This window comes from Poecilia mexicana, unplaced genomic scaffold (genome assembly GCF_051168715.1).
Source record: "Poecilia mexicana isolate PSO_F unplaced genomic scaffold, ASM5116871v1 scaffold_14, whole genome shotgun sequence".
In the NCBI taxonomy this organism is placed as follows: domain Eukaryota; kingdom Metazoa; phylum Chordata; class Actinopteri; order Cyprinodontiformes; family Poeciliidae; genus Poecilia; species Poecilia mexicana.
The window spans coordinates 20,355,395-20,383,196 of NW_028263383.1; the positions used below are offsets into that span (position 1 = coordinate 20,355,395).

At 37.9% G+C, this 27,802-nt stretch overlaps 1 protein-coding gene across 2 annotated transcripts in view; it reads right to left on the reverse strand.

Annotated features, from left to right (window-relative positions):
• Positions 1-3,065: 3,065 nt before the first annotated feature.
• Positions 3,066-27,802, reverse strand: part of pof1b (POF1B actin binding protein) — a 35,851-nt gene continuing 11,114 nt past the window's right edge. The window contains exons 3-13 of one of the 2 annotated variants that reach the window (XM_015001479.2): positions 16,052-16,326; positions 14,294-14,327; positions 14,009-14,089; positions 13,420-13,512; positions 12,321-12,434; positions 11,690-11,842; positions 11,361-11,480; positions 10,374-10,523; positions 8,839-8,909; positions 8,112-8,226; positions 3,066-7,019 (exon numbers count right to left, since the gene is read on the reverse strand). In XM_015001479.2, coding sequence (XP_014856965.2) covers positions 6,999-7,019; positions 8,112-8,226; positions 8,839-8,909; positions 10,374-10,523; positions 11,361-11,480; positions 11,690-11,842; positions 12,321-12,434; positions 13,420-13,512; positions 14,009-14,089; positions 14,294-14,327; positions 16,052-16,326 — 1,227 coding nt within the window. In that variant the 3' untranslated portion in view covers positions 3,066-6,998. The remainder of the gene's footprint in view (positions 7,020-8,111; positions 8,227-8,838; positions 8,910-10,373; positions 10,524-11,360; positions 11,481-11,689; positions 11,843-12,320; positions 12,435-13,419; positions 13,513-14,008; positions 14,090-14,293; positions 14,328-16,051; positions 16,327-27,802) is intronic. The other variant, XM_015001480.2, reaches the window with a different exon arrangement.

Here is a 27,802-nt window from a genome sequence, read left to right on the forward strand (position 1 = left end):
ATAAACTGGATTATGTGTGGTTACACAGCGTTGTAGTCAAGACCACTGAACCCGAGACCAAGTCAAAACCAGTCTTGGTCTTGTCTCGGTCTTGTCGAGACCAAGACAAGACCAAGACTTTTAGGGTCCAAGATCAAGTAAGACCAAGACTGAGGAAGACCAAGACCAGCACCCCGCACTACATGACACAATAAAATGTGAAATATGATCAAAATTGCTTCTCAGTGATTTGAAAGATCCACATTTTCATAAAAACATGCAGATATTAAATGCTTAGAGTTTAAATAAATTATGATTATCAATTCAAACTCTTCAATGTTCTGCTTTGCTTCCATCTCTGTGCCACAATCTGCATAGGTCTGATGTCATCCCTAGCAAGATAACGCCCTGGGTGGTTACTCATATGACCAATGTCAGAAACCACCACTGTCTGCTCGTTTGTGAATGTCATAGCACAATATTGCAGACTTTGGTCACAGCATTGTTGCACGTGCTGGACGTCATTTTCACCTCTATGTATGAACGATTGCTCTATGGATCATTTTTAACAAAAATTACTGCAATAAAATATTGCCTTATCACTGCAGTGGCTATCCCACCCCATGAAAGTAGGACGACACGGGCCGTGGTGGGGGTCCCTTATTTTAATTTCAGAAAGGTGGCAGCCCTAGTGGCAGTGGTAACAACAACATGTCACATCATTGTTTGGATTTGAATCGTCATGTATGTCCTCAATGTCCAAGACTGAAGCAAGAACAAGACCAAAGGCAGCCGAGACAAGACCTACACCATCAAGGCCGGTCTCAAGTACCACAACACTATGCAGCCCCCCCCCCCCCCCCAAGGCTCCTGATACTGGCGTCCCCCAAGGTTCCCGCTTCCTCGCAGGTGTCCCCCATGGTTCCCAGTTTTTTCAGTTTCTGCACTTCCTGTTAAAATTCTCTGCCAATTTCTGCCAACTTGTTACTAATCAGAGAAATGTATTTCTTCAAAGCCAAGTTGTCTTGGCCTAGCCTGTCTTTTTCTTCCTTGACTCTGTCAACTGGCTTTGGAAACTGTGTAATTCTTTTGAAACACAGTCCAGCTTTATCACTCATTGATGCCTCTGCTTTTTCTATATTTGCCTTAAGTTTCCATTTTAGGGACACATTTGACATCTCCAGGACATTCCCAGCAATTTTCATCTGATGAATTTTAAGTTTAACTTTCTCATACTGGTTATTGAGAAAATAGAGCTGGGTTTTTTGAGCATCATTTTCATTCAAGAGCATCTTGCTTTGTGCTTCTAAGTCTTTGGTCTCATTATTTTTTTCTTGCTGTTCAGGTGCTCAATTTTTCTTCGAAGGTTTAACACAAGCTTGTGAAGTTCCTTGTTTTCTTGCTTCAGTCTCGAGCGCTTCAGTCTCAAACAGGTCTTATGTGGAGCTTTTTTTTTTTGTGCCAAACCATAAGCTAGATCAGCAGACAAGCGCTGACTTTCAGTCATTTTCATCACATTTTATGTTTCAGTTGCTGTAAAGTTTCAGATTTGTTTGTTTTGTTCAGCAAATTCAATCTTCTACAATCTTTGTATGTCCTGCCGGTGATTTTGGGTTAGATTTTCCTAACAAAAATCTTACCCCAAGATTTTTGTCAGAAATTTAAGAGTTACAAAAATTACATTTCTGTGTATAGAAAATGTTTTTATTTCTTCAACGTTAGCATATTTTATCACTGTTCTATATTTTCATCACAAAATATCAGAAAGTGCTCATTTATACCCGGTCTTCATGTTTTCATATGGTCAAAAAAAAATAAAAAATCTAACCATTACTGTATTTGTCCACTGAAATAATCTGTTCCTTCCCAGCTCTGCCGGTTATGTGGTGCTGCACTTTGTGATGGTTTTTGCAGTCTGTGGCCATGTGGGCTTTTAGAGAATTCGCTGGAGTCAAATGGTTGACAAGCAGCCAACTGAGCCAAGCCCTACAGAGCTGCAATGACCTCATTCCCTGTCTCTTCGCTCCATCAGCTCCACTCGATGACCCCAGATGAGAGTGAGCTGCAGACTCCCTCCCTCTGCTGGTGAAATATGAACACTTAGCCAGAAATATGAGTTAAATTTAAGTGTTGACTTCAAATTACTTTTGTGTGAGTGTCTGCATGCGTAGCTGTCTGTCCTTTAGATCTCTTAGTTGGTCTTTTGATGGACTGGTGGTATGTCTCCTCTCACCAGGGTCTTCTGGGATTGGATAAAGACTCCACCATGAGGGGGGTTACAGGGTCTATAACCCAGATCTATGAAGCTGGAGGATTTTTTGTTGTTTTTGAGTTAAAGTCAGTAATAATCTTGTCTGTTTTATTTACTATTTAATGACCTAAGTCGATCTTAAACACTGCCATGTCAGAGTTGGAAACATATGTAGATATATTATCTTCTTTGCAACACAGATGATGTGTGCTTATTGGAGGAACAAACAGGAACATTATTTTAAAAAGAGAAATGATGAGATGTTTAATGTTCTCCACACCAAATCAAGACATGAATGTCTGGAAAAGATCAGTCAGAATTTTACTGCTTTTTAACACTTGGCACCATCTAATATACTCCCAAATGACACTTGATAAATGCTGGCTAACATTCATTTAGATGAATGGAGACGGTCTAAAACTGTTCTTGCTTGATTTTCAGAAGTTATCAGGTTCTGCATTGTTGTTTGTTTAAATATAGAATGGCAAAATTATTTTATCCATTCTAACGCTTTGAATCAAGGTTGCTTTGGATTGTTTTCATAACAGACATTTTTCCACTTTGGATTTAATGAGAAAAACCTGTATTTTTTTTTTTTTTTCCTTTACTAAATTGGCCAGAATACCTCATAACCTCCTTACTTGGTTTCGGTAACCAACTTTTAGTAGGTTTATTTTTATCAATTTATTTTGCTTATTGAAAATTCAGAGCTGATATAAAATGCATTTTTAGTGTATACATAAATTATAAAACTAAAGTGTTCCAGTGAGAATTTAGACATCTTTGTATGTCCTGGTATGTTTAGGAAAATGACAGTAAATAACAAAGAAACACATTGGAAAGATATATTATTTTTATTAATCTATTCTTAGCTGTGACATTTCTCAGTGGAGAGAACAGTAGCTTAGCCTAACTTCCAACTTTAATTCTCTTAAAAAAAAAAACAGAAAGTATGTACTCTGTTAGCATACTGCACCCAGCTAGCTTAGTTGAGCATACAGTAAGCAGAAAAAAATCAGAGGCAGGATTTTATCTTCTAAAAGATTACTGTAACAACATGGAAGTGGACTTTTCTGTTAGCCCACTTGAAAGTGAAAGTGTTGAGATTTTCTCCACCAATCAGGGCTCGCATTAATGCTAGCCTAACATTAGCACTAACACAGCTAGCACATTCAGAACTAAATTCCCATGTGGTCCAAATCTGTTGAAAGGCTTTGTGTCCGTTGGGTAACTCTTCTTTTATTAATGTTTGTAGAAAAGTTAAGTGTCTTAATACATGATCTGACACTTGAATGTCTGTTTTTAATATACAAGACTTAGATTTTTTTTTTTTTACACAATTAATTTAAAAGTAATGATTTCCATATTTTGAAAAGCAATAATGTAGTCTGGAAAGACAAATGTTCATTTGTACCCCCCATGTTTATTCAAACCAGAAAATAAACAAACATTTTGTTACCCAAACAATTTCTATTAAAATTTATACCCATGTTATTTTTTTTTCCAGATCAACCCGGCCACTGGTCTAGTCAAAGCAGATTCCAAGGCACACAGGTTAACTGTCATGAGGGCCAAGACGTTGAGTGAATCCAAAGTGGGTCTGGAAACATTTCATTTCCTACAGTCCCATTCTACTTCAGGTTAAAATCAGTTATTAAAATCAGAAGTTGGTAATAAAGTCTTTACTTTAGGTTTCTGAGAATCCTATGAGCTCCTGATTCTTGGGTTTTATTTTCTAGTCCTATTCAGTTAATCATTAGTAATTTCAGTGACAATCTTTCAGTTTTAAAATTTAAGTATTAATCTTTTTCATTGATATTAAACAAACCTTGACTTCTGAGAACCAGGCCCATCATCGTACAGAAATGGTATTTGCTTTCTGTCCATTACTTGGATTATTTACTGTTCAACTATTTCACAAGTGTAGAATTATTTCTATCATCCCTCAAGAAATATTTTGAGATTATTCCGTTTCAACCAACAGCTATTTACACTTTTTTGGCTGAGACTAAATAAAAATAGGTAAAACTGACACATAATGATATATAAAAATATAATAAAAATATTAAAATGCTTAAAGTATAGAAAATTTATCTGCAAAACAAAACCTAGCAAACAAAAATAAGAGGTTTGATGAAATTTGTGTATTTCTAATGCCCACTGTGTTTAGAAATGAAAAGCTGTGAAAATGCAAGGACTGAAAAACATAGGTTTTAATAGAACATTTTAAAAATAAATTTAGTTCAGCAGATTTGTGGACATTAGCTACAAAATAAGAATTATACAGCAGATGAGATGGAAAACATGGATTACATTTTGCTATAATGCTGGGACTGATTGTGTGGAAAGCTTTGTTTTGACACTTTATTATGTATACAATGTGGGAAAAAAAATCAGAAGTGAAAGCTTATCAAAAGGAGAAAATTATACCTTCAGAATCAGCTTCAGTAATATTTCATGCTGCAGTCTGTATGATGGAGATCTGCAGAGGAATGAGACTGCCACCTGGTGGACACAAAGCCTTCAACATGACATGCTTAATTAGAAAAATAAAACGCATAAAATCATCATCATAGAAAACCAGCAAATATTAGTTTACAGATTATATAATATTGTACTTTAAAATACTTTCTTCCACCATTTTAAGCCCCTCCCACCCCCCCACAAAAAAAATAAAAAATCGTGCCCCATTTCTACACATCCCAACTTTCACCCACATCATTAGTTCCCATCCATGGGGGTCTCGTTCCCCCTCATGGATGCTGGACATTCCACACCCAGACCCCAGAGTGATGTACAAACACGGAACACGTCGAAGCTGCATGAGGACCCATGCACCTTCAGCTCACATAAAAACCTCAACGTTAAACAGGGTTAAAATAAACTACCACGCAGAACAAAACAAAAGGAAAAACACCCATTTATGTTTAAAACCACATTTAAGACCGGATGCTCCACAGTCAACACATTCACTGAGCATGCCCATCATCGTACAAACAATGTGAATATTTACATGCAGCAAGCAATTGCAACAAAGCATCCACTTCCTCATCCCCTGGGCAAAGCATGGCAGTGGTGGCTTAGTGAGAGGTTCATTTGCATTTTTGACCACTGGGAGCTGAGTTGACCCTTTGGTTTGCTACTTAGCTCAACTGTATGGCCAGAATGAGCAAGATGTTGAGGCGCAACTGTTTTAATGGTAAACATATCAAAATATTTAAAAATTGACATTTTAAAACTTTTGTTGAATTAAAATAGAATGAGTATCCTATTTATCCTACATCCACCTCATGACACATCACTCCTAATTGTTCATCTGTACACTGAAGAGACAGCTTGTTTACAGATTCAAAAGAGAACAGTAAGGTCATCAACTCAAATCGAAACTCAAGTTGCTCCATATTTGGGAGGAAAACTCACTTTAATTGGCTGGAAAACAAAAAACAGATTTTATTTTTCTTGTGAATTTGTATATTTGAGTGCCTGAACTCAACAGTTGATTCTGCTACAGAAACAGTAATAATGTTTTGTTTTGTTTTTTCTCAGCACTGACATTCACTTAAAGAAAATCCTTCTCCTTTTCACCAGATGGATGAATTTGTCAATCAGTCCACATAGTTTTATTGTTATCTTTACCCCAAGACACCCTCCTGGAGTGTTGTTTAAATATATGCAGCATACAGACTGTAAGAATTTCAATTACACAGCAACAGAATCTCTAGATCCAAAGTAACATTAGTGTTTTCAGTTCCTAAACTTAAAACCAGAAGATCCAGAGCTGTGGATATTTTTGTTCACCGCCTTCAAAATGTGCAATAGGAGTCTAACCGTTTTTTTTTTAATGAAAATTAAATTAAATACTTCTTTATTAAATGATTGAAGTAACTTTTTTTCCTTTCAGATGATTATTTCTGGGTGTGACAAGGCTCCTCTCTGTACACCCTAAAGGCACCGTATAGTACTGAACCAGTTCCTTTCTGCAAATTATTCACGTCAAAAAAAAATTTAGAGTTGGACTCAAATATGGTGGCTTAGAAGTTGCAAAAATAAACCCTGCAACCTACTAAGCATCAACCAACAAATGTATTTATGAATGCAAAATTCTTTCATTCACCTTCTCTCACTTTCTTTAAACACTTTCTAAATTTAACACTTTCTTCTTCATTCAGTAAAACCACCACATCAAAGACATTATGCGAGCTAAAATTATAAAATCAGATTTTCGTTATTATTCTTCATGAGGCAACTGACCAAACAACCCAAATAATGGAATAATTCTCATTACACATTGATTGTTGCAACTCTTATTTATCTGGTACTAAAATTCAACAAAATAAGTCCTGACATAAAAACTGCTTGCAGAGTTAAATTTGTCTTACTTTTTATTTCTTTCTTATTAGAGATTCCAAACCAAGTGTCACCCAGTTCCCAGCCATCATGTTTTTTTTTTGTTTTTTGTTTTTTTTACCAAATGTGGGTCAATGAATATTTGCAGTGGCATTATGCAACTTTTACATGGGTAAAAGTTGAAAATAAAACATATTAGAAGCCAAAGAAAGCCCAACTAGATTTTAATCCCAACCAAGCTTGATTTGACTGAATCAAAGAACCAGGTCTCTGTGCAGGGGGAAGAAAGGGAGGGGTTTCAACCACCACCAATCCTGGGAGGCCTGAGGGGAGGGGGAGGAGCATGCACATGGGGGAGAGGGGGCGACGTCAGGGTCTTCTCCATTTTCAATCATTCCTGTCGGAGAGAAGCAGTGTGTCTTTAAGGAGTAGTAATGATTTCCTGTTTTAAAATAAAACACAGGTACAGTTGTTACAATCTGCAGGGTTTTTCTCTCTATAAATGAAGATAATATTCAGATTTTGGAAACGCTAAGCACAATTTAGGAGAGAAACTGTTGTGAATTTGATTTGACTTGTTCTCCTTCTAGAGGTACCTGTTCTAAAAGTGACAGAAAATATGGGTGAGCTTTGTGAAATGAAAAGATGGGGAGGATGGACGTGACCAGGAGTCAACAGCCTGATTCACTGAGGCCGTTTGTGAACATAAAGTTTTTTTAACAACAAAAACATTTTGTTTTGTTGAGGTTTTTACATTTTGTGTTTTGACTGTTGTCTGTTTCTTCTTCTGTTTTTTTTTTGTTTGTTTGTTTTGTCCACCTCATATTCACAAAAATACCACTATCTTCATCAAAATAACTTCAATAGTTAAAAAGGTCTGGCTGCTTTGACATAAAACACAATAAGTAAATAAAATACCTGCATTAGAAATTTGTGGAAAACAGAAAATTCCCTGAAAGTATTAATTTTTTTCCCCCACATTTATAAAACATCATCTATTTATTGGATTTTTGTCCCAGAGCCTTAAACTTTCTGCAGTAGCAAACATTCACCACAAGGTGGAATCAGTACAGGTTTGTTCTATAATCTAAAGGAAGCCTTGTTGCCCCAACATAGAGGATGTAGGTGGTTTGTGATTTGGATACAAACATCCATTTAAAAAATAATCATTTTAGTTCCAGGTTAACAGTCAGAGGAAGATCTTTAATGATACAGATGTTCTCCTCCAGCTGGCTTTAATCTGTAGTCTTACTTGGTGCAGTTTAAATTTTAATACAAAGTTAAACTGATTGGTAACAATTAAGGCAATTATTAATTTTATTTAAAAAGGTTGATGGTTTAGTATACTTTAAAGAATTCAATTTTTATTAGACACATCACCTTTAAAAAGGGTCTAATATGAGCTTCCTTTTAATAAAGAGAAAACTCTGAGCCATTTGGCTCAGATTAAAGTTTTCACTAACTAAAAAGGAACATGACTCCATGCCTCAAACTAAGCAGGTTTCTCAGCAGGCCTCTCCTTCCACCCTTATACCTGTTTGATCATCTCTCCGGTTCTCTCGATGACGATGGTTTTGGCCTCTTTAACAGGTGAAGTGGCCTGGTAGTCGTCGCTAAGCAGCCCAAGGATCGGGTACTGGTTCTTGTACCTGCACAGCCAAACACATGGAGAATCATGGGACTCGTTTTAGTGTGCTTAATGTAAACTTGTGAAGTCAGTATAGTAATCTATTCAATGATGTTCACCCAGTTGTGACTTAGGAGGCAGAGGAGACATCTGACAAATCATTTTGTGTTCCACTATAATCCAACTCAGTTCTACGTTTGAATTAGATGGATCTGAATTAATTTGAACAACAGATTGAACTGCGATATGAATGGAAAACCGTTTGTCATTTCAGAAAACTTTGCTGTGAATCAACACCAAATGAAATATTGAAACGCATTGTACGAAATCATCAACGACCTTTGGCTAATTTTTGATGTGTACAGGAAATAATATAATACACACATTAACCCACAACATAGTTGAATTCTGACTGGTAAATATGGCATAAGGCCCATAAACTGTCAACTATTATACATGAACTGTGTAATAACTTGTATAATGTATTTTACATGACATAAACTGAGAAATTTACAGCTTTGTGTTGATTCTTAGACTAAACTGAATGAAATGATTGCCATCTTTGCTTAAGCTAAATACTTCACAAAGTGAATAAGTGATTTCAGGTCAGCAGTGTGCCGCGTGACTGCTGTACCTCTTGGTGATAATTGTCTTGGTGACGTTCTTGGAGCTGTCGTTCCTCTCCATCAACAGTCTTCTGATCTCCTGAAGGCAAAGAGAGCTCAAAGTCAACAAAGTTCAATCAGTTTCAGAAAAAAAGGCTGAACAAGGAACTCCTGACCGCAAGAAACAGTTAATACTCTCTGAAATATGTCTCAAGTTCTACAGAGACCATAATTTCCCTCTTGCATGTTTTAAGGAATTAATCCTCAATTTCCAATCACTTGAATTCACTTCAGGCGCTACAAACTGTGGCGTAGGTGTCTGATGAAGCTTGATAAGACGAATATTTATGTGCTTTAATTGGTTGAACAGAAAAAATGTTGAAACCTCAGAATGCAGTTGGACCAGAAAGCTAACCTCTGAAGTAATTAAAAAAAAAAAAAACACAGGTGTTGTGCTTCTAAGTGCCAGCTGCTGACATTATTTAATATAAGGTAGTAAGTCCATCAACCTCCAGGTTATTTTTCTTATTCTATTAATATTCTACATAGACAATGTTCTCACCAGCTTTTAAAATGATTGTTTTTTGAGAGTAGTAAACTTTTATCCCCCATTCAAGAGCCAAACTCCTCACCACTCTGTCTGGGTCATGAGCCGGCAAGCCGTTCCCAAGCCGTTTACAGCTACTGGTATTCTAAGAACTTATAATGTTTGAATCTGTAAAAGTATCAGAAGATTGGTTATTTTAAATGTTAAAAAAAAAAACAAACAAACATGAAATTCCAACAATCTTTAGGAAACATTCAGCATTTTGAATTTTCTAGGAAAACTTTACTTAGTTTTTTAGGAAAGCTGAGCTAAACAAAAAAATACTTATGCTAATAGCAGAAGTGTGCCAACTACTGCCTAAGTATTCCAATAGGCATTGTTTAGCTGTAAATGGTTTACCAGGGTGCAAATATTATAAAGTTGTACATATGATATATTTAAACTTTACTTTTGCTGACCTCTTGCCAAAAATGGGAACTTTTATTTGATTTGGTTGGTTTGCTCTACGTTTCTGACTTAAACAGCTTCTGGAACAACCTGGGAGCCACCAGGGCTGTCCACAACGATGTCAGTTTAACAGCAACATGTACCAAGAGGCTGCTGAGCAAGCTCAGTACAAAATAAACACCTTCAACCTCAACTTAAATCTGCTGACATGGACAGGCCAGATGATTCTTCTGTACAAAGATCGAGCTCTTAGACCACAAAGAGGACGAGTATGTGAAGCTCCTACATGGACTGAACCATCTCTCAAGCATGGTGGTGGCAGCTTCATGCTGTGGTTCTGATAACAGTAGAGTTGTTTTCATGCTGCTTTGTGTTTATTGCACATTCGGACCCCTGATAGAGGGGATAGAGGGAAGGCAAAGAAGTGTTTCCACATTTTACCCTAAACTTAGGAAAGGTTTAAACTCTAAGAGATGAAATATCGTTTTTTTGTTGTTGTTGATCTCCAGTAGATTAGATCAATATATGAGGTGAAACATTACAGTGAAAGAGGTGTTGAATGTTTCAAACCTCCTCCTTTTGCTTGATGGTGATCTCCCGCTGCTCCAACTTGGACAGCAGCTCTGAGATCTTCAGCTGGAGAGAGCTCTCTGCAGATGAGGACTTGGTGGTAGTGGTGGTGGTCGTGGTTATCTGCATCTGCAACTTCGATATCTGAGACTGAGGCCCATCACAGTGAGAGGAGGGAAAGAATAAGCAAAAACATGCAGATTTTATTCAGCCATGTAAAGGGATAACGTTACTAAATCTTCATCACAAGCACTTTTCTACATACAAATGTTCCAACTAATTATTAAGTCCACACTCAAAATTAAAAGAGTTAAACTTTTCAAAGTATAAATGTAAAGTTTTCCTATGAGTTTACAGTATAACATACATTTACTCAGTTGTTAAACAAAAAAAGGGGGGGGAGGATAAGACAGGAAGGAAGGAGGGAAGGAAGACAGAGAGAGAAGAAGGTAGGAAGGAAACAGGGAAGGAGAGCAAGGAAAGAAAGGAGATAGAGACAAAGAAAAAAAGCAAGAAAATACAAAACAAGGATGCAAAGAATGAAAACAGAAAGAAAAGAAGAAAAAACTAAGAAAGAAGAAAGAATGGGAATTAGAAAGAAATTAAATAAAAATATAAAGCAAGAGAGGTAGAAAAAAGATAAGGAAGGAAGGAAGCTAGCTAGACATGTAGCTGTGACTAGATAACTAGCTAGCTGGATCGTTCGCTAGCTAGAGGAGGAGGATGGTTGGTCATAATTGGCATTTTACAGTTTTGCTATATTTGTTTGCAGTTCACACATTTCTTAAGAAGTTGTAGATCTGCTATGTTTTGTCAAGTTTGACCAAACTGGGACCCAAAATGACAGCAAGGAATTAATGATCACAAAATGTACAAATCTAACTTCTACACAGGTCTTGTAAGATTTCACTTTAAACTACTGTGACTTTTTAGCAAGACTTTCAAGCCTGCTTTGTTTGTATTTTTTTCTCTTTTTTTGCATCTTACCCTCAGTTTCTCTATCTCTCTGTCTCTTTCTGTTTTCAGGGTCTCCAGCTCCTGCCTGTAGTGCTGAGCCAGCGCCTCTGTTTTGAGGTGCAGGTTGCCGTTGCTGGATTGTCCGGCCAGCTGAACAAAACAGACAGACGGACAAAAAATGTAAGAAAACAGATCAAAATAAATAAAAATAATATAACAAACCCTAATGAATTCAATGGATTTTTATTTGTTGTCCATCACAACAGAAAGTGTCCACAAGAAAACATTAATTTATATTTAAGCCAATCAGATTTATTTATGGATGGATAGTCCATGTTTTGGAGGAAGTTGATCTCTACCCTCTGTTTGAGCATCTCGTTCTCCTTCTCCAGTACTCTCATTCTTCCCTCCAGCTCTCTGATCTTGAAGCTGCCGACCGAGTCGCTGCTTCGGCAAGCGGAGAGCTGACTCTCCAGGGAACGCTGGGACGCTTGGGCTTCCTTCAGGGACAGCTGCACAAAAACACAAACTCTTCACTTAAATACTTTATTCAGAAAGGTCGCAACTTAAATAAAAATCCATAAACTAAAAAATTGCTTTGTACAGCTCCTCCCTATAGTCCAACTACAGAACTTGTTGAGATGTGGACTTTGACTGGGTCATCACTCGCCCTCTGAAGTTGATGTTCAGTTTGTCTGTCAACAGTTAATTTTAATGTGGGATATTGCTGATGTCTTTCCACCCTGGCACTGTACTAACACACGTATCTTATTCAAATATGTCTGTAGCAATACATTTAACAAATTTCCATCCAAAACTATGAGGGAATAATTATCCATACATTCAATGATTCAACTGGAAGAAAAAAAAACTGAAGAGGGCTACATGTGATATGACTTTGGTTTAGTTTGGGTTCAAATGTAATAAATTAAGCTCATACATCACATGATCTGATTAGAATCATTAGATCATTTGAATGACAGACAGTACCTGCAGCTTGTTGTTGCTCTCTCTGACGTTCTCTATGAGGGACTCATACTGCAGAGCCTGGTCTGCTTTGAAAGCCAGATCTCTTTCCAAAGACTCCTTCTCGCTTTCCAGACGCTGTGAACACACACATACACACACGCATACAACCACAAATACACACACACCTGTGTTAGTAGTTTTCAGGACAGAAATGCAGTTTATTCTAGAATCTGCATTAGCTGTAAAACCACATTTTTACTGGAATGAAACCTCATCAATAACATTGTATAACTGATCAGGTTTCTTGTGTGCAGAAAGAATAGAAAGGAAAATATGAAAATAAATTTCCAGCCATGCTGGTTTGTTTGTGCGACATGCTAACGTTAACTTTGCGAGGCGTTTTATGTCTGGCCTGAGCAGAGAGGACATCATGTCCCGACTCCACACACACTACTGCAGAGATTTTCTCTTTAAAAAATAGAGTTTGAGATTATTAGTACAGGATTTTGTTGCTAAAACTGATTCACTTAAAACAAATCTTAACCATGAAAAAAGAAAATAAAGGTAAAGCTTAATCCGTACAGGTTTTAACAGCACCTTCAGGAGGCTGAACAGCATGTTAACACAGCCGGAACAGCTGGGATTTTCACAGACATTTTCTGAAAACATCTCTGAAGTAGAGCTGCAACTAAATTATTTTAGTTCCTGATTATTAGCTGAGGTTTCAATGGTTTAATGAAATTCGGCTTTCTGCTTGTTTTGACAGCTTATGCTGTGCAAAACCAACAGATTTGACATTTTCCAGGTCAATCTGCAGAATACTATTTATGCTAAGTAATGATCTGCAACTAAACCTCTATTGTTTGGGAAAAGTTTAACTCCACTACATTTGAAATCTGTCTAGTTACCAGTCAGCAGCAGCAGCAGCAGCAATTATCCCAACACACTTTTAAATCTCCCTTGTTTTCTTCTTCTACCTTCATGTTTGCCTTCATGTTACTCCTCAATTACCCGTCAGCAAAAAGAAAATGAAACAGAAGCTGATGTTTTTTGTAGGGCTCCATTATGGTTGAGCTGAGTCACCACACCTTGCCCCTGCCTCAATGATGACGGCTCTCACCCGCATGTCCTCAGACATCTGCATCAGCTCCTCTCTCAGGCTGCTGAAGGTGGAGAGCAGCAGACGCATGCTCTTCTCTGCAGTGAAACGAGTCTGAAACACAGCCAGATGTGAGAGGCGAGTTAATATCAGACAGGTTCTTATCATTCTCCTGCCCTAATGCAGGATCACAGGAAATAACAGGTCATATATTGGCAGCTGACAGCCGGGCCATTGGACTGAATGCTCATGTTGTTTTTGAGCATCAAGTTTATCAGGTAAGAGAAAATGCTGTTTTACTGCCGTCTTTTACATTTTTGTAAATGTTTTATAAACTATGTACACTTTGAGCTATATAAAAGGGATGTACTTTCTTTTCTACCAGGACTACAGGTACATAACCTATAGTTCTGTCTCTGAACCAAAATCTATGAGAAGCCTGGTTAAAGTTCAGTCCTCTCTCCATCTGAACCAAACAGCTGTGAGGAATGAAAAGCCCTACTGTGAAAGCAAACTATGGCTGCAGGAGCTGGAACGAGAACGCAAATAAGCAATAATAGCTTATTATTTATTCATTAAAATGTGTTGGAGTATTTTCTGTGTATCTCACCTCCAGCAGGTAGCGCATCTGCTGCTTGGTCAGTTCATTGGCTCCTTTGGGAATCAGAGACTCCACCTCCTGCGTCTCACCCTGCACACAGAGAGACACAACTCAGCACATATTCACCGCCTCATACAAACAGGAGATTACATCAGTATTGATTGTTTCTGATCAGATAAGGTGTAGAGAGGAAATCTTATTTAATATAACTGACTGATTCTTGTCTGTTATGTACACAGCTGATCTTTTAGGTATTTAATTGTCTCAAGAGCTCAGCACAGACTCGGCTCTCACCTTTAGGTCGCTGGAGAGATTCAGAGTGTGTTTCCTGTAACACACAGAGAGAAAAAACAAAGTGAGGTAGGCAGCATAGCTTGGAGGGAGATGAATGACAAAAGTGTGCGCCTGCACAGAAAACTGATATTCGTTCTTGCAGTATTACAGGAATCTCAGGTGAACACAGAGGGAGGCAGGTGAAATAAAACGTATCGGTCTTAATATCAGCACACATCAAAATTGGACATAAATGAAGTTTAAGACAACATTGTGACATTGTAACATTGCAACTATTATCTGACCTAGAAGCATCCTTACCATGACTTAAATATTGTCATTTCATGGCTTGTGTGTTTCTGCTCTGTTACATTTATATTTCTGCTGCACAACTGAACTTGAACCATGAAGGGTCTCCAGAGTCTAGAGGGCCACATGAAAAGGTATGGCAGGCCAGATTTGGGCCCTGGGACCTTTATATTGCTGCATGCGTCTCTGAAGCTTCACGCTTTATATTTGCACTTTTTTTTGCTTTAAATACCTTGACGTAAAGTGTAAGATTTCCACAATGTAATGTTGTGTTTGACTAAATTAAAGAACACCCCTTAAGTATTTTTTGCATCCTTTAAGTCTACTAACAAATTCATGAATCTGTTCGGTTTCCTATTTGGCTGCAACTTTAGACACCCAAAGATTAATAGAGAACCAACTTTTTCTCCCAAGTCTCTAAATTTCCCACACTGAAACAGCAGACCACCTGCTGAGTCTGCAGAAGTCGTATGTAAAACTCTGGATGATGGGAAACGACTGAAACTCGACTCCAACCTGTTTGAACAAGCTGCAGATGAACCACTGCAGGCAAGTGGCCAAGCCCTCCCTGTGGTTGTTTACTTGGCATCGGCTTCATTAGATGTCAACAAAGTGAAACTATGATATCAATGTTATCAACTCATCTCTAAGGTTATGAAGGTTGTGTGCAGTGAGTTTGAGTCAAAAAGACAACAAGATCCCAGGGACTAAAAGGAGATGTCTCGTATGTTTACTTTAGTTGGATTCACAAAGTTTCCTGTGAAAAATGCAATGTTTTATTAAAAATGTATTTTTCATGGATAATGGTTTACCGATTTTAGCCAATTGTTGAATGGTTTTCAGTGTTTTGCAGCGTTACTATACATTGAAAAATCCAAAATCTTCAGGAATATAATTTTCAAGCAGCTAAGCAAGTTTTCTGTAGATAAGCACGTTTTTATGTTAATGTCATTCTGTTAATGACTCTGCCACTCGTTAACAGAAATATATTTTTAAGGAGAGAAGTTATGTACCTTATGTTCAGACATCATGAGCCTAGCATCGGTATCTTTTTCTCGTTAGATCAACAAAACATTTTAACCTCACGTTACCGTGGCAATGTCTACTTATGATCTTGAAATAAGATCTCAAACTTGTTTTATGGTGTTAACAGTTTCAATAGTTTTCCTATATGAAAATAAAGTTATCTCCACTTGTGAAGTTAATTAAAAATCAAAGCAAACAAATACACTCTTCACAGACCAGTGAATTGGTCTATTCTAACGAAACACAAAACCGTCACAACAGGAATACCGACTCATGACACTGGGTCTCTCAAATGAGTTATTCAATTTAGGAATATAATGTCAAGAAATGTGCTTTGTTTACTTTATCATGACTCACAAAAATACACATATATACAAATACACACACACACACACAAATATATATATATATATATATATATATATATATATATATAGCACTTACTGTCCGCGGATCTTGGACACGTTATCGAAGATGTAGGAGTGGATATCGCAGTTCTTCCTGTAGACATCTGCCAGCAGTTCGCCAAAGTAACGCGTGTCCAGCTTCGTTGGCTCAGGCGTCTCCCTCTGCTCTGACATAGAGAATTTCTGCTTCACCGACGGGGCTTTCTGCTGAATGATGTTGAGAATCTCCACTTCTTCAACCACTGCAGAACCAGGCTGGTACTCATCTTCCTCCCCGTCCTCGCTCGCTTCCAATTCGACTTTCACGTCGTCCTGGAGCACACACAAAACTTTGATCAAATTTGCAGCCAGAAACATACCAGGACCTTGGCCATGAAAAACAAGTTTCTCTGCATCTTGGCCAAATAGTGGCAGCCTGTGTGCGTAAATGTTAATCCTGTTTGGATTAGAGAAAATCTACCGTGAGTTATAAAATTTTTTACTTTTAAATAGACCAAACTTACAAAAACTGAAATTATTATGGCATTCATGCCAGTGATAAGTGTATGTAGACTTGTGACTGGATGACCCAAAGTCCATATTTAAGCTGCTTCATCCATGTAAACTCTCCATAAAGCTCAGCAAAAACTGCTGAGATTTCCATCTACGGTTTCAAAAGAGCAATACGAAGCAGTCACTAATGTGCAGTCACGACTAGCAGTCTGCATTCCTGGTCATCCCCCAAGTTGTTGGATTTCAGAGGTTGAGGTCAGAGCTTTGGTCAGACTAATTAGATCCTTGCTCACAAGTTACACTGTGAAAGTCAGAGCAGAGGAGAAAATATCTATGAACAAGAAGCCAACTAGAAAATGGTTGCTGGACGAATCACAAAGAAGATCCAGAGGAATTTCTGAAAAAATTGGCACCCTCTAGTTCTTCTAGTGATTCATTTATTTGGCTCGTCGTAGTAGCGCTGACATGATGTCATTTTAAAGGGCTTTCCCAAAACTGCTGAAGTATAACTGGAAGCAAAATGTTGCATTGGAAGGAACTTTAGTGAAAGAGAAAGAGACGGAACCATGAAGCAGAGGACCAGAATGTAGAAGGTAATGCTTCCAGCTAATGACAACATCAGCAATTAAATATGTAGCCATGAATCAAGCCAACGCCACGCTTCACAATAAAACTGAAACCTACGGACAATCAGAGCCAAACAGACTCCAGTTTAACATGTAGCAACAGAGTTGTGTGAAGCAGTCAGCTCTCATCATCACTTCTGTAAACTCCCAGAGTTGCGCTGCTGTAGACCATTCCCACAAACAGCACAGCGACTCCTTCAAGACTCTAAACTGAAAGAGTTTTCTAGTTGTAAGGTTTTCTCACTGTTAAAAAATGTGAGACATTCGTCTCACGTTTATGGCTGGCCTTTTTATCTGTGAGAAACAAAAATGTAAGTGTCAGTTCACCAACATTAGGGCAACACATTAAAACTGTACTGCAAGATTTGTACATAAGATACAAAAACAAGTCAAGGACTGTCATTTGCTTGAAACTTTTTGACATTTCTGACCCCCTCCTTTTCAATGTGTTACAAGTTCTCACATTAAACCTGCACATTTTTTTGAATGTTTACTGGCTGAATACTAAAATAATACTACCCTCACTAACAAGGGTTGCCAACTTTTGAATGAAACTTGGAGTGAAACGATAAGGGTTGATCCAAATATTCATTAATTATTAAGAAACAAGAAATTACATTTTTATTAATTTAGATTAGTCTTGAAAGTTATTAGTTCCTAGTGGTTGAGATTAGCAGACTAAAGTCAAGTGGTCTCTTACTTCTGCACAGACCAGATAAACAGTGATTTACTGTGGTTTGTCCTTATTTGGAGAGAAAACTATTCAGGCAGAGTAAGAGCACAAGAAAGAGATCAAATGCTTGAGTCTGTTAATTGTGCTTCAGTTTTTAATTCAAAAGTCCAAAAAGTTTTTGTTGACGTGGAGGACAAAAATGCAAGCAGAAGGAACGAAATTCTCAGACATGTATTAAGAATTAAGTGAATGCAAACAAGCAGGAGACTGGAGAAAAATAAATGTGCAGGTAGATCTAACAAAGGTTGCAAGCAAACCAGGAATCTGATTAAATGAATGTGAAACAGCTGACAAAGAGTAAGGATGGAGGTATGAAAGAGTTTCAGACACAATACTACACTACAACAGAAGACAGGAGAAATTACAGAGCAAGACCTACAATCAAAGACCACCCAAGAACCGCCTACAGTACTTCTCTCACTGTTTCCAAACACTGGATTTAGTTCATTTAGCAAGTGTTACTGTTTACTATCAATTCAAATTTTTGCACTATTGGTACAACAAGAAACAATGTAGAGGTTGATGGAAAATGACCAGACAGAATTCCACACTTCATGGAATGAGTGAATGTCATGACAGGTTCCCACTGAACACGGTGACAACTTTTCAGTTCAATATAAATAAACTCGCTAATGCTACACAGGAATGTATTGCAGATGGATGTGTTAGCTTGCACCTCAATAGGAAATAGGTTGCTGTTTAACTGGAAATTCAGAGATTGGATGAGATGAACTCCAGGGATGCTGAGTTTTGTCCTTCAGACACCGTTTACAGGGAGGACAGAAAGAAACGGGACTGTAGGAATTTCTACATGGCACAACCCATTCAGTCAGGTGGCAAAAAATACTTGAGTGTTTCAAACTCCAACTGTTTCCTGCTTTAAGTCTTGTGAAAAAGCCTGCTGTGTGCTACTCATGCATACATAAAAGACACTGGTGTAAGATGACAGCAAAATATATCAACAAGCACCTTGCAGACATCACGCACTATTTGAATTGAAATAAAAAAAATTACCAGAAAACTAGCAATGGGTCATCATACGGTCTGTCACCAAGATCCCAAACCTACGGACAAATGATTGATGAATCAATCATCTCAATCTCACTAGCAACATGTAAATCTTACTGAAGAACTGTGGAATGAGCTGAATATCTAGAGATATTTAAAGCAGAATGGTAAAGCAAAGATTGTAAAAAGTCAGCAAATCAGCGTGGTGCAATTAACAAATGTCTGAACTGTAAGACTTTATTTCACTGGCAAACCATGTTTCCTTCAGTTAAAGACAAAACTTTTTCCTCCCTGTAAATCCTAGCGATGACTTCATGAGTCAGCACAGTATCAGTATCCAAAAGATCTGGATACTGATTCGTTGGCACTGCCTGCCAAGCTGTGACTATCCAATCAGAACCAAATTACCCATTTAGAGTATCTGATAAGAACAAATCAAAAACCACATCAAAGTGGTTGATGGTCTTAATGAAGATAAATGCAAATAATTACCCACAACTAAAAAGATATTTTACACGGGCCGACTCCCACACCTGGGAAGGTTATTGTATCGCGCTATCAAAACAGAACCTGTTTCCAGTGTTTGAACAAGGGCTTGGTGGCAATGGGAGAAACTCCCATGACACACGTCTGTGGTATCTGACTGACTGCAGAGAACGTGGTATAAAAACCTGCAGGCTGGTCTATAATCCTGCAGAGCTCAGAGGTCGCTGTGTCAGGTTTGAAAAAGAGCATCTCTTACATGGTTTGGAGCAAATGCAAACAGCAGAGGTGTAAAAAGCAAAGACTGCTTACATGGCGGAGTAGCGTACATGGAGGTGGGTGTGTCAGCTTCACACACATGCCTGTCATACCCGTAGAAAAAGGGAGAGTGGAGATAAAGAAGAATCATGAACCAGTCTGCAAACTACACAGCTTTAGGGTGAGAGCTTGTTATCTAACCAGACCAACCAGTAGGTGTCAGCCCCAACAATAGTACACATTGTACATCTGTGTTCTTTACCTTTATCTAAACTTTAAAGTTAACAGGATCAAAAACAGCAGTTCTGAAATGAAAATCAGAAACTGTGTTTAGTCGGTTTTAATTGCGCTGTAGGTCATTTGCCTAGAAAGTTTGGGACATTGATTGAATGTGCAATCAAACTCTGATACGGACCCTGAAGTGAACTCTGGGTCCGTATCAGACCCAGAGTCTGATACGGACTCTGGGTCCGTATGCATGTGTGAAAAGCAAGCAGGATGGAGACCGCTCCAAAAGTAGGACGCGAACTACAGCGCAGGGCATTCTGGGTAAACAACCAAACAAAGGAATGAGTCTAATGCTACTGGGAGAAATGACTCGTGGTCTTTTGCCAAAGACAAAAGAGAAATCTGACACCACTCCATTTGTTACGCTTTATGATGAAGGTAGTTGCACTGCTTCCGTAGTTCTTGAGGCAGCGCCACCAACAGGCTTTGGTTGCAATTCTGGTCCTCAGTCGAACTGAACCTAATGGATTATCAGTTGGAAAAACGCCATATGTTTAGCTTGTCACAAAAAAAATAAGAAAATGTGTATTTTGTTTTTTACTCCTTTATTGCAACAATACTTGTCATCACTAGAGGCGATATCAACACTGAGAGCTAAGTGGGATTCAACAACCAGCGGCAATCACAAATTTCGACTCTTAGGGCCCGATTTCATTTACCTAATCTGATAAAAGTCAACAGCTCAATTAGCTCTTTGTCACTAGCACAGAGGATCTGGTAAGTGTTCAAAAGGGGAAAAGTCCACACACTCAACTCTGCTACTTATCTCACAAATGCATTTTCTTTACAACTATATCTGTTGTAACAAACAGGTTTGCCAACAGCATAACGTTTATGGCCCAGAGGTCTTATGCACACATACATTTTATTATTCTCTTTTCTTTTTAAAACTCATGAATAATTCTATGATATTACACAACCACAAGTACATACACATAAAAAAGACAGTGTGGAATTCATTGAAGCGTCACAGCACATTTAGCAGCCTTTATTTATACAGCGCAAAGCCATACAGGTTCAAGTCTTGGCCTGGGAACAGAATCTATTTTGTGATGGGATCCTAACTAAATTAAACCTAAACATATCTTGAAAGACAAACCTAAAGTAAACTCTAACGCTATCAGCAGGTAGGTGACTTAGACAGCGGAAGATGTAAGGAGTAAAAGATTTTGTCAGCAAGAGGACATTTTGTACTTGCTATGCAGGTTCTGGTTAAAAAGACACAAGGCAGGGATCTGAGCCTGGACCTTCTTGTTGCAAGGCAACAGTACAACTAACTGCACCGCCGAGCAACAACACAATATCCATGTAAAATATCAATAAGAAACAATATCAGCTGCTTGCTGGTAAATGAAATCAGACAGGTAATATCTGGCCCAAAAAACATTTAAAATATATTCATTTTCTTTCCAGATTGAGAACAAATTATATCCCAAAACTCAAAAGTCAGATTTTCTATCACAGTTTGTGGGACAGGGGACCTTGCGGTGCCATTATGGCTCTCAGAACTTTGTGTGTCCAAGTAATACTAGAGGTTGTTACTGAAGAGAGGAGGAGTCATCTTTCCACACAAGCTCTTTGTTAGAGTCTCTGTGAGCTTCTTTGTGCTGGAGTACATCAAAATATCTCCCAGTCATTGAGGTGTTTCAGTCAGGATGCTCAGCAAAATAAATTAGCCCTTTTTTCCCAATTTTGTTACAGGTTTCCCATCACGACATTCTCATTGCATCAACTTTAACTACTTCTCTGCAAGCAACAAAGAGATAGAAAGAGGGAATAAAAAGTTGTCAGATTTCAGATTAAAACTTTTTAAAAAGGTCAGAAGACAAAAAGTTCAATGAACCAACAAAGCCCTTTCAGCTGCAAGGATCATCTTTCCAGGAATCACACAGGTGTAACAGCATGTTGCTGCCTCAGGCCTTTAACCTGCACCGAAGCAGCTACATGCTACAGATACAGTGATCTGAGTAACACAGATGTCACCCATTTGACTTGAAAGACTCATTTATATTAAAAAAAAAACACATTTACTTCAGCAAAACTATAAAAACAAGCCCTCTGAGCAAATGTCTGAGTCTATGTTGTAGAAAATGGAGCAACATTTCTGGAATTTTCCGTGTGCAGGAATATGTCTAAACATCAAAAATGTATTTCTTGGAGATGGACAGAGAACTGGCTGGTGGCTGGAGAACAATTTCTCCTAGACCAACCCTGATGTGCACTTAGAAAAAATAAAAAATAAATAAATAAGCAAACATATTGAAGATAAACTGTTGAGAACTCTCTTTGGTGTGGTAGCTGGTGCAGAGGGACAAAGAACCACATATTTGCTGTCTCAATGACAATAACTGAAGAGAAACCACAAATGGTGCAAGGAGCTTCTAGAAAGAAAACCCTTTTCTAAGATGGCATGTTAATTATTCAGTGGTTACTTTTAAACAGAACACTTCTTTCCATGTCACAAGGGTTAGAAAAACAAGAATCACATCGGGGGTTTTTTCAATATCATGCAGCCCTAATAGTTATAATGACAAACATTCATCAAAGGAAATGAAAACATGGGCATGTTGTGATTGTTGCACCACTATTATGAATCCACTCCAAGAAAATGTTGTGGACCAAATTCTGTATCTCTCACATCTACAGATTTTCACCATCAGCCAAGCAAAACCTTGGTGACAGATCTCTTCTTCATGCACCAGCTGTCAACATAACCATTTACTTTACCAGAATTACATTACAAAACATTTAGGTGTCAGACTGGAAAACCAAGCTAGAAAGACAGTTAGTGCTGCAAGACTAAATATACAAATACTTAATTAGTCCACCAGCTTCATTTTAGAAAATCACATGATCCCAATGAGTTGTAGCTGCTTTGAGAGCCAAAACTTCCTGCAGAATAAGATTAAGGTATCATTTCACTCACAATGTAGCTGCAAAAAAGTATGGGGCAAGAGTAAAAATGCTGAATTTTAGAGTGTAAAACTGTTAATACTGCATCACCGTCCATACAGGCAAGCTTTCAATTATTAAGTTAATTAACCAAAAGTAAATTTGTAAAGCTACCTATACACTAACTTGATTGGATGTTTATTGAGAATCTGTAAAAATCATTAAGTATTTCCAGTTAAGGCAAAGCTGTAAATCTACCATAGAGATTCATTGGTGGCTTGAAAACAAATTAAAACACTTGAAAGATTTATTTCCAGACTGTAAAAATGATGAACATGACATTCTGTGTTCCCTTCCTCACCACAAAGTGACATCCTGTTTCACTTCCCTGTAATTTAGCTGGAATACTCTCCAAAGGAATGGGGAAACAAATAGTGGAGCAGAAACAAAAAGAGCTACAGTAAGCTGCTGTGGGTCTCAGTTTACCAAACTCAGATAGTCCTGGAGTCTAAATGATGTGACTGAAATCACTGCAGGACCGTACTTCTCTCTGCAGCAGAGCTCAAAGAGAAGTAGACATTACTCAGCGGCTGTCGCCCTTACTTCCAATTAAAGCAACTTATCTGTCAGCAGAAGTATTTAAACAAAGTGTGACAGCTTTAAACTGAGCCTTCTTAAACACTGACAGAGCACATGATTTTCTCTAAAGCATTTACAGACTGCTGCAGCTGCATTATCATCCCCAAGCAGGGCAGTGGAACATTTCTTATCAGCAGTTTGATAGTAAAAAAAATTTTTAAAAGGCTTTTGCAGGCCTCACAAGTCAATCTGGAACTGATCCACAACTTATGGCCAAACTCAGCAGAGGAGAGACTTGAGCTTAGCGCTGAGCTAAGCTATGCCACTAGTAATTAGTAATTACAGTGTTCAAAGCAAAGAGCTTAGTTTATAAAACAGGTCAGCATCTACTTCTCTAAGTTCTGTCATCACATGATTAACAGAATGTAAAAAGTATGTTATCAACCAACCCATCAGCAAGAAACATCGAAATGGTATCAAGCTTAATATGCTAGCACCCTAGCAAAGATCCTCAGCAAAAATCAGTTTGTTGAATATATTTTGTAGCCTTACACTTTTGTTTGCTTTTTTCCAAACAAAAAATCAGGTGATACAGAAGCACATTCCATTATTTTATTAAGTTAATGCTATTTTTAGAGTTCCACCGGGCTCCCAAGAGCCTGGAGCAGCAGGTGTGCAGACTAGCTAGCCAGGCTAATAATCCAGCTATTAACCAGGTAATGCCAGTTTGTTATATTCTCAGTTGTACTTTCTAAGAAACAGAACAAGAAGAAGAAATGATACTCTGCACAATATGTACATTTACTTAACTTTTATGAAATTTATCAGGTGTTTATTCTGTCTCAACATTTGTTAAACAAATTTTAATATGACTTACTGTTTTAGCCTACACTGACATGAATTGTATTACTTATGACTAAAGTAATAAGAACAACATACTGATTTTTCTAAATACCTGTATATGACTACCCACTCCATGCATTACTATGCATCAAAACTAAATGTATTGACAGCATCATAATGACTGGCTAATCATATATTAGGAGGATGACTGTAATAACTTATTTTGGCTTTAAATAAAAGCAATTATTATGCAACATCTCTGTAAATACTTTTAGGCAGTGGTTCAGTTTTCAGTTTGGCCATAGGAAGGTTCTGTCAAATTAAGTAGATATTTTTTTTCTTAAAATATCTGATGCATGAATGGTATGACTGGGTACCCTTTTGAGAGTAAAGAATTGTCAGGTATTCTGTCCATAACTTCATAATTGGCTGTCTTGATGGTGGATGTTAATGAATTTGCTTACCACTAGTTTCCTAAAAAAATTACATTCAGACCTACTAATGGTTTGATGTGTGGAAAAAAGTAAATGTGGAAACAGATTATTGGATTACCAGTTGAGTAATAAGCAACTGTTAAAATCCAGGTGTATGAGCATTTCTGTTTACTTTGCTAAGACAGCAGTGCTGAAAGTTATCGTGAGAACAGGCAGCTGAGACATAAAGTCATCTAAAAAAAAAAAAAAAAGAGCTGATCTAATAATGTCACAGTTTGACGGGGTGTTAATTTGGGTTTTTATGAAAATAAGGGGTAAGGGTTCAATGGATTTAATATTCAAGACTAAACAAGAAAACAGCAGGATGAAAGCCTGATTAGGCCCTGCATTATTGTCCTTAACCAACGGGATTTCTTCTCGAGCGTATTTGTGCCGACTTGTTTTTAATCTATATCCACCCTAAAGCTGAGTCCTCTTCAACAATAACAGTCTTTTACTGCATAAGGTCCACGTTTTACTGCACCAGAATCAAGCCAGTCATTGAGGTTATAACTCATGCAGGTGTGTCCCTGGCGTGTACCAACCTGATGGCAGCGTATAACTGCAGGCCAATATACAGTACAAATTGATCAGGCAAGTAACCTCAATCTGTCACAGTTTCATCTGTTCAATCAGAAGAATGTAAGTTACAACTGGATTTTCCAGGACTTGTTTTTATGTGGGAGAGTAAAACATTTGCATGTTATATTTAGTGAAAGTCACTAGCAGTTATTATTTACAAATAGCCGACAGTCAATTGACACTTCTCTCACTGGTTTTATGCCCCAGTTCTGCTTGCATCTTATTTTAGGCAGCTTTTGGTAAAACAGTCAGTTATTCAAAGTACAGCATGCTTCTGGCTTTTCTGCTTCACCACACCTTCCATTTAGAGATCACTCATCGTCATTGTGACTCCGACATGTGTTGGTTTTGGAAAAGATTTTTCATTCCTGTCTCGGACTATGAAAGAAGGCTTGAACGATGATGACTACTTGGTCTTACTGCACAAAACCGTTCCACAGATGCAACTCTAAATTACTGATTGTTGTTCCTAAAACTGGCTAAACGCACGGAAGGGCTGTGACAATATATTAAATACAGCCCTATGTCATCTGCAAATGTGAGTGTGACAATATGAATGGAAAGATTATTAGTCTTCTTCAAATTAAAAAAAAATGGCAGAAGTGAAGCTGTGTAGTATTCAAACTTATTTTTAGTAGAATTAAAACGTTAGCTATAGCCTTGTGTACAGGCTTCACGCCTTATTTTTCTGTGCTACAGTCCAACGTGTTGTTTAGCAGAAGCTAATGCTATAGCCAACCTCAATTCTCCCATTGAAAGAATACAGCCCTAGAACACAAACTTAACTTCAGGATTATACTTTGCATATTCTATAATCCTTTTTGACATGGTATTTATGTTTATATCTTGTTCTCTATTGTCTGTTTTATTTTGTGTATGTTTAAGAAATCAAAAGAACATGAGGAGAAAAAACAGAACTGCTGGATAATCTGTGTTCAAAGATTTCAAAATAAGAAAATAAATTAGGGCTGAAACGATTCCTCGAATGATTCGAGTACCTCGATTACTAAAATTCCTCGAGGAAAATTTACCTGCCTCGAAGCTTCGTTAATTTATGTTTTATTAGTTAGCGCACCGTGTTCCGGCCGGGACTTCATTTGCGTTGCGCGGAGCTCTCACTTCCGCCTCTGAGTTGTTGACAAAAGCTAAGTCTCAGCGGCATAAAGTCCAATCTTCAAGATTGGCCCGTGGGGATTTTATTGATTGATGATAATGCCCGACTTTTTATCATTTTTGGGGAACCAATAAGCATCCTTAAAATGACTGGGGGAATGCCTGGAGTACGGCAGCATTTCTCCTCCGGGGCTGCTGGTTGAAAGCGAACGGCGGGAAGAGCGCTGAGGTGAGCGGATAGCCTGAACAGGGCGGGCGGCTGAGTAGCTGATGCTTACCGTGTAAATGTAGCTTTACCGACGAACCGCACAATAAATTTAATATCCCGGTCTGAAGAAACGGGTGGTGGAGCGCATCGTACATGGCTGGTAGATGAGTTTCTGAGTGTGACCAGTGAAGGTGTCGTAAATATCCCGTATTGCTTCCCCCCGTGTTCGTCCCCCGGTCTAACGGTTCGTCAGTCCGCTGGTCTATTTCCTCCCCTCCACCTCATGTTCGTTCATTCGCCCTCTCCTCCCACTCCAGGCGGCATTTCCCGTATTTTCAAACCCAAAGCGTGACAGGTTAGGTGGCAAGGTGAGTTTAATTAATCTATTAAACTCACTGAAGATGAATACATAAACTAAAAGCTGGATTGTAGACATTTTTTATAAGCATATTTGTGAGCCTGCCTCTTTGTTATTAAATTCAATATAATTTCAGATTTTTCTATAACTTTTCTTCTGGTTAACTTAGAAAGTGAGCTATTATTGTTACAGGTTAGTTTTCTAAACTACAAAAAAGCAACTGTTAGGGATGCTCAAATATGAAAAATTGGACTGAAATTGATATCTGATAGTAACACCGGTATTATGCCAGATTTACCAATATTTCATTTTATAATTTTTTTTTATCCGATTACTCGATTAATCGTAAGAATAATCGATAGATTACTCGATTACTAAAATATTCGTTTACAACAGCCCTAAAATAAATATTGACTACTTGTAAACTTCTTAATAGTTTCTATCCAAAATTTCAACACAGATGTTGAACATTATTCAACTGAAAGTTTACAAAAGAGCCAAGAAAATTAGAGCAGAAAGAGAGTTTTGCCCACTACTTCCTTTGGACTAGGAAGATGGAGTATGACATAGAACCAATGTGTGAGATCAGATCATGCAGATTCCATAAATCTAGGATCTTCTTGCTGCAAGGCAAACACATTGCCAACTACAGCAGTATGCAGTTCACTCTATTAAATCTGTTTCTACATTATTTTTGCTGCCTACTGTCTCACATGTTGACATAGCAGCTAACACAATCCTAGCAGTAAATCACCTCGTTGGTTGCCGGTGTGTGTTCGTAACCCAGGAGTAAGAGTCACAGTTGTTCTTGCACAACATTAGTGTTCAAACAGCTGAGGTCAAACCCCAAAT